The sequence below is a fragment of the Sinohyriopsis cumingii genome, chromosome 3 (assembly GCF_028554795.1).
Source record: "Sinohyriopsis cumingii isolate HCF-2022 chromosome 3, ASM2855479v2, whole genome shotgun sequence".
In the NCBI taxonomy this organism is placed as follows: Eukaryota; Metazoa; Mollusca; class Bivalvia; order Unionida; family Unionidae; genus Sinohyriopsis; species Sinohyriopsis cumingii.
In genome coordinates this window covers 127,438,177-127,451,199 of record NC_142963.1, presented here as the reverse complement: position 1 = coordinate 127,451,199, position 13,023 = coordinate 127,438,177, and the positions used below count along the sequence as shown (strand labels likewise).

At 35.6% G+C, this 13,023-nt stretch overlaps 1 protein-coding gene across 1 annotated transcript in view; it reads left to right on the top strand.

The window, feature by feature from the left end:
- Positions 1-13,023, top strand: part of LOC149803809 (uncharacterized) — an 83,195-nt gene that overhangs the window by 30,445 nt on the left and 39,727 nt on the right. Inside the window, exons 7-9 of the mRNA XM_089953620.1 lie at positions 200-391; positions 5,814-5,915; positions 12,792-12,932. Coding sequence (XP_089809746.1) covers positions 200-391; positions 5,814-5,915; positions 12,792-12,932 — 435 coding nt within the window. The remainder of the gene's footprint in view (positions 1-199; positions 392-5,813; positions 5,916-12,791; positions 12,933-13,023) is intronic.

Here is a 13,023-nt window from a genome sequence, read left to right as displayed (position 1 = left end):
TTTGACATTGCAGTACAGAATCGTCAGCATAAAATATGGGAGAACTATTGGTTAGTTATTTAAGAAAGCACTTTTGAACTTGGATGGTTGTCTCTTGAAGCAAACTATATGGAAAAACCCAATGAAAATAGAAAGAACAAGAAGGAAAAATGCACATGAACGTTGTTTTATTATATATCTGTATCTATTTTCATTTTAGGGGTAATCCTTACCGAGGTCCATGGAATCTTACATTAAGGGACAAAGGACTATATAAATCATTTCTTCAAAGCTGTAGCAATAGACATATGCGTTGGAATGCTTGGCAGGCATATAATAATGTATCCTCTCATTTATATGCCACACAGTACCTGAATAATCAGAAGTCATTAGACGATATTAGAAGTTTCAGGTTAGTGAAACTTATTTTTATGCAAGCCTCTCATTTTTTAAAAATATTGTAACCTGAGTTGAACTGGAAATCATTATTGTTTGCATGGAGTGACAGAAATATACAGAACTGAAACAAATTACTCTTTTATGTGTCCCCAACCACTTACGTGAGGGGACATGTAGATAGTATTTTTTGTATGCCCATGCTAAACAAATCTTCTGTGCATGCACAGGATTGGGTTGCACAGTTACTAGTCCCTTAGTTTTTGATGGATTGTTTTATTGTTTGCAGAGGCTTTATTATTGTCACATGAATATGCATGTATCATTCCTCACTGAGGCTTTTTAGCCATCACATGAAGATGCACATATTTTTCCGCATTGAGGCTTTTTGGTCATGACATGAAGATAGATGTATCTTTCCTCATTCAGGCTTTTTGGTCATCACATGAAGATGGACATATCTTTCCTCAGTGATTATTTTTGGTCGTGACATGAAGATACACATATCTTTCCTCTTTGAGGCTTTTGGTCATGACATGAAGATGGATGTATCTTTTCTCAGTGATGCTTTTTGGTCATGACATGAAGATGGACGTATCTTTCCTCATTGAGGCTTTTTGGTCATGACATGAAGAATGACATATATTTCTTCACTGAGGCTTTTTGGTCATCACATGAAGATGGAGGTACCATTCCTCATTGAGGCTTTTTGGTCATGACATGAAAATGGACATATCTTTCCTCATTGAGGCTTTTTGGTCATGGCATGAAGATGGACATATATTTCGTCACTGAGGCTTTTTGGTCATGACATGAAGATGGACTCTTTAATCAGTGATGCTTTTTGGTCATGACATGAAGAAGATGAATGTATCTTTCCTCAGTGAGGCTCTGATTTTTAACTCACCTGGCCATTAGACCTCAAACACTTATCATATGGCCCTTCATCTTTTGTGCATTATCAATTGTCCATCGTCTATTGTCTGTCATTGATAGCTATTTTCAACTTAAGAAAAACAAGCCACAAGACCAGACTTGGCACATGATATCCTGGAAAGAAGACCATTTAAATTTATACAAATGATGCTGATCTGCTCTCAGATTTGGCAGCTGTTAGTAAAAGTTGAAAAATCTGTAAACAGCTTTTCCAAAACTGATCATTGGTTCTTTCAGGGGTTTTCCCTGGTTCTTCCTCCACCATGTATAGCCTATATTGTGCTGAAAAATGATGTTAAACCCTACAACAACAACAACAACAACAACTGATGGAAACCTTATTTTTTGAGACTAAAAGCCAGTGAGATTTGATCTGTTGCCGCCTAATTAGTCTGTTAAAATCATTCTTTCTTGACAGCTGCATTTGTAAATTACATTTTTCTATCTCAACCTCTGTTTGTTAGCAGTTCTGGGACCCATAGCTGCAGCACAGCATGTGGTCCAGAAGGACACCAACATTCTTTAAGTGGATCTCGCTTTGTGATGTTGAGTATATTTCATATTTTCTTTGTTTTTGATTAGTTTATCACATTAACCAATCCACCTATGCAATAGCAGTGGGTAATTTATTACTGATATTAAAAGATTATTGGGGGGTGAAACTGATTTTAATTTTGCAATACTTACCCATTGCTACTGCCAAATGCCTTCCTTCCACTTCTCTCAGATGTCCTGGCATAATCAGATTCTATGAAAAAGATGATTGTTCTGCAAATGAGAATGTGAGATCCACTAGAGGACCATATTTTATTGACAATTCTCCATTCTGGAAGAAGATGTATTTTTTTTCAAGCAGATGAAGCTCTCTGACATAAACAAGCAACAGCTTTGCAGAAGTGATAGGTAAATATTGCATAATTAAAATAAGTTTTACACTCTCCCTGAACCACATTTTCAGAAAATTTAGTCTAATAAACCTGATGTTTATTTTATATGGCACCTTTTCATAAAGTTATGATACCACAGTGCATCAACATTTCGGACTGTATGACATTGATTTTATTGCTGGAATTTATGAGGGCAGTTCAGTTGAAATTTACATGGGGATGGGGAAAGCACTATTGTTTGTTTTCTGTTGGTGTATCCAGATTTCTCCTTCGAATATGTTCCTCAATCACATTACATTAAGAATATTAGCCTTCTACCTCATGAATCCAGCCCTACTAATAGATGAAAATGTCTTATCCTGTCATTATAGATAGACAAATGGCTGTAACTCTTGCCCATTACTTCCCCATGATACCAACATGTGTTGCCAGTTTTTAGCTTCGCTGCTGTGCAGGGCACACATAGTGCAATAGCCTCCGACAATCCAGCTGTGTTTTATGTTCCTATGGGCCCATCCAATATTCTTTTTGGATTTATTGTGCGGATTTATTGATCTACTGCAGGTTGTATGCATTATTTTACAATTTCTACAAATTTTTGAGTGATTTGTCACTTGTCTGGACTTTTTCTTGAAAGACCACTATCCCACCATGCTATCATTGAACTTATAACATGGTCATTATGAGTTTGCATACCATTGACTTTATTCGCTTACTCCGTCCATCATGGAGTTCTTATTAGTGAAATTCTGATAATTATGCTTAGTTTAATCATATTTCATGCAGTTTTGATAGAATTATGGTTTAATTATTAATTATCAGTGAGCTACATGCCCTTTCAGTTAACTCAAACTATCTTCAGTTCAGATCGAATGGTTCGGTAGTCCTCCTAACACAACCAGGCTTCATAGTCAAAATCCGGTTACCAGCCATCGGTAACAAACAAGTTGTCATCCATCCCCTCTCTTCCATAGACAAGTAGAGAGTGGTAGCCATGCAAGACCATGTCTGCTCCCTCAAGCACTACTTGAGGCACACAGAGACAAGTCGTTGCGTGCTCAGATGCCTCTTCCTCATAGTGAAGGTCAAAAACAGGACATCACTCCTCAAGCCCTTGCTTTGTGGCTGAAGTGGTTTCTACACTCGGCGTACTCTGAGATCTCACTAGATCAGAGTTGCCTTATGAAGATTACAGCTCAGGAGGTTAGAGCCATTTCTGTGAGCCTCACTTTCAAATGTAACGTTTTGATCCAAGATATTGTAGAAGCTGTTGGCTGGCATGAAGTCAACCTTCTTGACTTTTTACCTCAGAGATTTTGCATTGCAGAGACAAACTTGGATCTGGTTGGGCTGGTGGCAGCAGCACAGATGGCCACAAGACCCAACTAGATCAATCAACCATCCTGTTAGCTTCGCCTGATTCACCAGTGAAAATATTTTATTGGTGAGAAGATCTCATCTTCCTCTTCTCAACCCAGACATGATTTTTCTCTATTTTAAAGTGGAATTCTGCATTGGTCCTGACTTGAATCAGATTTTTCTTTATATAGTCCATTTTTTATATCATCTGCATTCCGGTTTTTAAAAAATGGTCTGTCTGATCCCATTCTGCAATGACCCTTGTAAATTATTTGTTCCATATATTAGTTAACACACGACTCTCATAAAGAGTATTCTGATTGGTCAAAGGTTTCAATTCATCCAATGAATCTTCGTGTAATGGAAACTGATGGTAATGGAAAGAAGTAGCATACTTGCAAAACATGGCATCCCGAGTTGTTGAGAGAGAGCGGGACACAGAAAGTTTAGATAAAGGTTTACAAAACATATGGAAATGGGAATGGCTGGAGTGAAAAGTAGACGGAAACTTTGTTGGTCAGTTTATAAGAAAACTGAATGCTAGAGGACTGGCATTTTGTGACCTCTGTAAGAAAGATCTGAATGAATGTAATTGTAGTTGGAAGAGTTTGTAACAGCACCTACAACAGAAGCTGCATAAGGAAAAATCAAAGCTCAGAAGGCATCTGGAAAAAGTTCAGTTAATTACTATAAGAAGAAAGATTTCTTGCATGAGAGAACAGAAGTAGCCCTCTGTCAGAATATGCACATGGCATGTTGCCAATACAAGCACCAATGTGAAAGGAAAATGGCTGTCATTGAGAAGGAAAAGAAACGATTGCACATTGAGCCAAAAATGTCAGTGATGACAAAAAGAAAAGCTAAAGAAATCTTTGCCAAAGCCACAAAATGAGCTTGACAGGTTGTGTCCATTGGCGATAAAGACAAGTGAATGTATGGGATTATTTGTATGTAGTTGATGTACTTGGGTGTTTATTTTACAGATTTGTTATGAAAAGAGAGAGGTATAATATATTTGATGCAAAATTTGACAAATTATTGTGACTTAATTATGATATGAACACTGACATGCACATGAAATAACTTCAGTATCAATAGTATTGGAGAACAAATTCATGTGACTTTAAATATTGTGAAATTATTGAAGTAAAGTTGAACATTTTTGGTAAGTTTATTAGTTTTTCAAATGATTATTTTGGTTTGTTTTATGATCATAAGTTGCATCAGGAGCAGTTTTTATGATTTTAAAATGCATTTTTGGCTAGGGGCCTTTGGCCTACTGGACTCCTGGCTGGGGGGCACTGCATCTCAAAACCCCATTGGGGGAGGACCCCCAAACCCCCCTTAACATTTTTTTGAGCTTTTTTTTATGGAAGACTTTAATCATGTCTGTCAACCATATATGAGTTCCAGGTCAAGAGATCCTGGGCTGTGTTTGTGCCATTAGGAGAATGTGTTATCTTTCATATGAGGAATCCAGCCACTCATACCCAGAAGGATACCTCAGGTAGAGGTGGAATGCTCAGCATCCCCTCCTCCTCGTCTTAATTATTCTCCTAATGTAATGTGATTGGGGAATGTATTTGAAGGAGAAAGAAACTTTTTAAGCAAATTGTGTTTCTCCGAAAATACTTACCCAATCACATTACCTAAAACCCTCCCAACCACCCCGCCATATGAGCATCTTTGTTAGCGTCTTGCTCAACTAAAAACTGGTGACAAAATGTGGTATTAAGGGGAGGTAATGGGCAAGAGCTACTGTCCTTGGTCCATCTAAAAATAGAAATTATAAGTCCTTTTTGTTCATTAGTAGGGCTAGATTCGTGATGTAGAAGGCTAGTATTACTAATGTAATGTGATTGGGTAAATATTCTCAGAGAAACCTAATTTACTTAACAATTTGCTATTTTCTATTTCTCTTTCAGTATGATTTTAATTCCTTTTTATTAATGGTACCCCTGTATAAACTGTGGAGTCCATCCTGTGAAATAGGTTTCAGTGGATTAGCTCTGAGGTTCAGTCAGAAAGTTTGTTACAGTCTGATGCCCTGTATAGTGGAGATTTAGTCTTTAATAGTGCAGTAGATGGCAGCTTTTCTGCATACTTTATATGGTCTTCTCATGACTCCCCTGCAGAAAATGGAAAATGCATGGATTTTGGTTCTGAAGATACCCACTACACCTTTCCATTGCTTATTATGTAGTCTAGGAGATGAGTGAAAAGGAAATAATTTATGTTGTTCAAATAATTTTCCAGAATGCAGATTGCTAGAATGCTTGGCTATGAGAACTTTGCACAGATGTCCATGGAAACCAAGATGGCAGGATCAGTGGATAATGTGGTCAACATGCTTGAATCGTAAGTCTCTGTGCTTTCTTTTTGCTAACATAATGAAACTCATGGTTGCCATACTTATTCTTTTCAGTCCCATTAAGTCAAATAATTACAAACTGGTACTATGCTTTAGTTTGACAAATTAACCCATACAACTATAAGAAATCTTCGTTATGATAAACTAATTCCAATTGTAGCCATAATGTCTTTAAGGAAATCACCCAGTTACTTGACAAGATTGGGTCTATTCATACAGCATATGCCATCTTCTGTTAGAAATTATCCTGAAATTAAAATAATATTGCACAAAACCATTGGACTCCCTATTGTAGTTACACCTCTTCCTTGATAACACATGAACAACAGGGTCCAAAACATAACCTACTTTACAAGTGAGGGTGCAAGTAACTGAGGAACCTAAAAAAATCTGCTGGACATCTAGAAAACCGAGGGGTGGGTGGTGGTGGTAGGAACTGGGCTGTTTAGTGACCGAATCCTCACTTTTTAATTGTGTCAATAATAATTGTCTATAAAGCGATTTTTCAGCTGAAAATAAAATATTCATTAATCTGTATAAATTACATTTGTTTTCAGAATTATTCCATCTGGTTTCAGCAACCAACATGTGTATGCAAAACATCTGTGTTTTATGTCACTGCTTTTTGTTTTGTTGATTAGTCTTGTTTCCGGAGTGGTATTTAGTAGTGTTGTGCAAAACAAGTAGTGTGCAAAGCAGGGATACTGACTAACTGTTGATACACCACTAGACAAGATTCCTTTTCTTTAAAAACAAGCAACATTTATCTCATGAGACAATTATCTACATTGAAAATCAATTTTTTGTATTGTTTAGTTAGTAAAATATTGATGCTCTGATTTTATTACAAGTAGTGAAACTTCTTATCATCCTTGAGGATACCTCTAAGTCCAAATTCAGGAATTCTCAATCTCTTTTTCCACCCAATAGTCCGTATCTGTGAAACAAACCTCTTTATTTTATGAAGTATTCATTTTGTTTGTTTGCCTTGTTATCTTTGATCACAGTTATGGCTGAGTAGGTTAATTTAATGTAGTTTAATTAGATTACATACAGAATAACATTTATAACAGTGTTCAATTGATCAACTGAAATGAGTTCACTCGACATACGACAGGGGCAGCTTTATCTTAAGCCTGTAGGACTTGTATAACTTTTAACTTTTTAAAATTTATTCCGACTCCATTATTTGATTAAAAAAATGTAATTATTGTGATAATACAAAGGAGGCTAGCTTTTAATTCATTGCAACAATACAACAAATGCTTCTGCTTGTCAAATATCAAAACATGGTCAGCACTTAATTTGGTTCTCAGAGAAATGCTTGTGGTAATAGCTGTTATGGTAGATTGACACCTTGTATGTTTAATTACAAGAGTATACATGGCATTTATGATGCTTACATTTAAAAGGATCTTTAAGGTACAACTACAACACAGGCAAGAAAATCATAGCTTACATGCAACATAGGCAAGCAAAGTATAGTTTACATCCAATGTAGACAAGTCAGTTATAGTTTATATTCAACATAGGCAAGAAAATCATAGTTGACATATCATGCAGACAAGTAAATCACTCATAGTTAACTTCCAGCATAGACAAGCAAATCATAGTTTACATTCAACATAGGCAAGGAAATCATTGTTTACCTCCAATGTAGACAAGTCAGTCACTCATGGTTTACATCCAATGTAGACAAGTCAGTCACTCATGGTTTACATCCAATGTAGACAAGTCAATCACTCATAGTTTACATCCAATGTAGACAAGTCAATCACTCATAGTTTACATCCAATATAGACAAGTCAGTCACTCATAGTTTACATCCAATGTAGACAAGTCAGTCACTCATAGTTTACATCCAATGTAGACAAGTCAGTCACTCATAGTTTACATCCAGTGTAGACAAGTCAATCACTCATAGTTTACATCCAATGTAGACAAGTCATTCACGCATAGTTTATATCCAATGTAGACAAGTCAATCATTCATAGTTTACATCCAATGTAGACAAGTCAATCACTCATTGTTTACATTCAACATAGACAAGCAAATCATAGTTTACATTCACTATAGGCAAGAAAATCAAAGTTGATGTCCAATGTAGACAAGTCAATCACTCATAGTTTACATCCAGTGTAGACAAGTCAATCACTCATGGTTTACATGCAATGTAGACAAGTCAATCACTCATAGTTTACATCCAACGGAGGCAAGCAAATCATTCATAGCTTACATCCAATATAGGCAAGTAAATCATAGTTTACCTCCAACATAGGCAAGCAAATCATAGTTTATATCCAATGTAGGAATGTAAATCATTGATAGCTTACATTCAACATAGGCAAGCAAATCATAGTTTACATTCAACATAGGCATGTAAGTCATAGTTTACATCCAATGTAGGCAAGCAAATCATAGATTACATCCAATGTAGGCAAGCAAATCAAAGATTATATCCAACATATGCAGCCAAATCATAGTTTACATGCAATATAGGCAAGTAAATCATAGTTTACATCCAATGTAGGCTAGCAAATCATAGTTTACATCCAACTTAGGCAAGCAAATCATAGTTTACATCCAAAAAAGCATGTAAATATCATATTTTACATCCAATGTAGGCAAGCAAATCATAGTTTACATCCAACTTAGGCAAGCAAATCATAGTTTACATCCAACAAAGCATGTAAATATCATAGTTTACATCCAATATAGGCATGTAAATCATAGCTTACATCCAACATAGGCATGCAAATCATAGTTTACATCCAACATAGGCAAGCAAATCATAGTTTACATCCAATGTAGGCAAGCAAATCATAGATTACATCCAATGTAGGCAAGCAAATCATAGATTACATCCAACATATGCAGCCAAATCATAGTTTACATGCAATATAGGCAAGTAAATCATAGTTTACATCCAATGTAGGCTAGCAAATCATAGTTTACATCAACTTAGGTAAGCAAATCATAGTTTACATCCAACAAAGGCATGTAAATATCATAGTTTACATCCAACTTAGGCAAGTAAATCATAGTTTACATCCAACATAGGCAAGAAAGTCATAGTTTACATCCAATGTAGGCATGTAAATCATAGTTTACATCCAATGTAGGCATGTAAATCATAGTTTACATTCAACATAGGCAAGTAAATCATAGATTACATCCAACATAGGCAAGCAGATCATAGTTTACATTCAACATAGGCAAGAAAATCATAGTTTACATCCAACTTAGGCAAGCAAATCATAGTTTACATCGAACATAGGCATGTAAATCATAGTTTACATCCAACATATGGAAGATAATCATAGTTGACATCCAACATAGGCAAGAAAATCATAGTTTACATCTGATATAGGCATGTAAATCATAGTTTACATCCAACTTAGGCATGCAAATCATAGCTTACATCCAACATAGGCAAGTAAATCATAGTTTACATTCAACATAGGCAAGTAAATCATAGATTACATCCAACATAGGCAAGCAAATCATAGTTTACATCCAACTTAGGCATGTAAATCATAGCTTACATCCAACATAGGCAAGTAAATCATAGTTTACATTCAACATAGGCAAGTAAATCATAGATTACATCCAACATAGGCAAGCAAATCATAGTTTACATTCAACATAGGCAAGAAAATCATAGTTTACATTCAACATAGGCATGTAAATCATAGTTTACATCCAACATAGGCAAGCAAATCATAGTTTACATCCACCGGAGGCAAGCAATGTAGGCATGTGAATCATAGTTTACATTCAACATAGGCATGTAAATCATAGTTTACATCCAACTTAGGCAAGCAAATCATAGTTTACATCGAACATAGGCATGTAAATCATAGTTTACATCCAACATATGGAAGATAATCATAGTTGACATCCAACATAGGCAAGCAAATCATAGTTTACATCCAACATAGGCAAGCAAATCATAGTTTACATTCAACATAGGCATGTAAATCATAGTTGACATCCAACATAGGCAAGCAAATCATAGTTTACATCCAACATAGGCATGTAAATCATAGTTTACATCCAACTTAGGCAAGCAAATCATAGTTGACTTCCAACATAGGCAAGCAAATCATAGTTTACATCAAACATAGGCAAGCAAATCATAGTTTACATTCAACTTAGGCAAGTAAATCAAAGTTTACATCCAATACAGGCAAGCAAATCATAGTTTACATCCACCAGAGGCAAGTAAATCATAGTTTACATCCACCAGAGGCAAAGAAATCAAAGTTTACATCCACCAGAGGCAAGCAAATCATAGTTTACATCGAACATAGGCAAGCAAATCATAGTTTACATCCACCTGAGCCAAGTAAACAACAGTTTACATCCACCAGAGGCAAGTAAATCATAGTTTACATCCAACATAAGCAAGCAAATCATAGTTGACATTCAACATAAGCAAGCAAATCATAGTTTACATCCACCAGAGGCAAGCAAATCATAGTTTACATCCAACATAGGCAAGCAAATCATAGTTTACATCCTACTTAGGCAAGCATATCATAGTTGACATCCAATAGAGGCAAGCAAATCATAGTTTACATCCAACATAGGCAAGTAAATCATAGTTTACATCCACCGGAGACAAGTAAATCATAGTTTACATCCAATATAGGCAAACAAATCATAGTTTACATCCACAGGAGGCAAGCAAATCATAGTTTACATCCAATATAGGCAAACAAAACATAGTTTACATCCAACATAGGCAAACAAATCATAGTTTACATCCACCGGAGACAAGTAAATCATAGTTTACATCCAATATAGGCAAACAAATCATAGTTTACATCCACCGGAGGCAAGCAAATCATAGTTTACATCCACCGGAGGCAAGCAAATCATAGTTTACATCCACCGGAGGCAAGCAAATCATAGTTTACATCCACCATAGGCAAGCAAATGATAATTGACATCCAACATAGGCAAACAAATCATAGTTGACATCCAACATAGGGAAGCAAATCATAGTTGACATCCAACATAGGCAAGCAAATCATAGTTGACATCCAGTGTAGGCAAAAAAATCATAGTTTACATCCAACATAGGCAAGTAAATCGTAGTTAACATCCAAAATAGGCAGCAAATCATAGTTTACATCCACCGGAGGCAAGCAAATCATAGTTTACATCCAATATTGGCAAGTAAATTATAGTTTACATCTAAAATAGGCAAACAAATCATAGTTGACATACAACATAGGCAAACAGATCATAGTTGACATTGAACATAGGCAAGCAAATGATAGTTGACATCCAACATAGGCAAACAAATCATAGTTGACATCCAACATAGGCAAGTAAATCTTAGTTTACATCCAAAAATAGGCAAACAAATCATAGTTGACATACAACATAGGCATGTAAATCGTAGTTTACATCCAACTTAGGCAAGTAAATCGTAGCTTACATCCAACATAGGCAAACAAATCATAGTTGACATCCAACATATGCAAGTAAATCATAGTTTACATCCAAAAATAGGCAAACAAATCATAGTTGACATACAACATAGGCAAACAAATCATAGTTGACATCGAACATAGGCAAGCAAATCATAGTTGACATCTAACATAGGCAAGCAGATCATAGTTGACATTAACATAAGCAAGTAAATCATAGTTTACATCCACCAGAGGCAAGCAAATCATAGTTTACATCCAACACAAGCAAGCAAATCATAGTTTACATCCAACATAGGCAAGCAAATCATAGTTGACATCTAACATAGGCAAGTAAATCGTAGTTTACATCCACCAGAGGCAAGCAGATCATAGTTGACATCTAACATAGGCAAGCAAATCATAGTTTACATCCAACACAAGCAAGCAAATCATAGTTGACATCTAACATAGGCAAATAAATCATAGTTGACATCTAACATAGGCAAATAAATCATAGTTTACATCCAACATAGGCAAGCAAATCATAGTTTACATCCAACATAGGCAAAGCAAATCATAGTTGAACATCTGACATAGGCAAATAAATCATAGTTTACATCCAACACAAGCAAGCAAATCATAGTTTACATCCAACATAGGCAAGCAAATCATAGTTTACATCCAACATAGGCAAGCAAGTCATAGTTGACATCCAACATAGGCAAGCAGATCATCGTTTACATCCAACATAAGTAACCAAATCATAGTTTAGATGCAACATAGGCAAGCAATTCATAGTTTACATGCAACATAGGCAAATCAGATAGTTTCTTAGTTGTCTTGTCTTAAGTAATTATGCAACAAAAAATGTGATATTTTGAAGATTTTTTAATGATAATAAACCTCATCATGCACCAAAAAAAAGCAATTGTTTGAGATGACTTGTGTCACATAGACAAACATGTAGCTCAAAACAAACATTCATTGAAAATATATTACTGTGATTAACTATTTTGTCATCAGGTCAATTTTAGTGTATTTTGTGGTTGCTACAAACAATAGATCCAGTAAACAATGATCCTTCTGTGAAAGGAACAGGACCATTTCCCCATTCCAGGAAGTTTAGTACCAAACAGTGTGTTTGGAAAACCACAAAAGTTAGTGGCCACAAAAGTAAATGAATTCAAAGGTGAATTATGTCCACTCAAAACGCACATTCTTTTAAACTATTTACGTCATTATGAATTTGAATCATATGAGTTCCTTGAATTAGATTATGATAACTGATAATGTTTGTCATTTGAGTTCCTGAATTAAATTATAATAGTTGACACATTAATCGCATTCTGTTAATCACAGAATGTTCATGAGGTATAGTGCATATTTCTCTTTTCTGATTGTTTTTATGTCATGAGTATGACCTACATCTCTCATTTTTAGATTGAGATTGGCTCTCTACCCAATAGCTCAGGAGGAGTTGGCCAGCCTGAATGATTTTGCAAGAGATGCTGGCTTGCCCGAAGACATTCAGATGTGGGATGTGGCCTATTATGGCATGAATCAGAATGAACATCTTTACAGGTAAAATAAATAGTATAGAATATTGACATTGAACTTACCTGTGTATGCTGCACATCAGGCTCAAGGTAGCTTAGACCCAAATATAAATGAT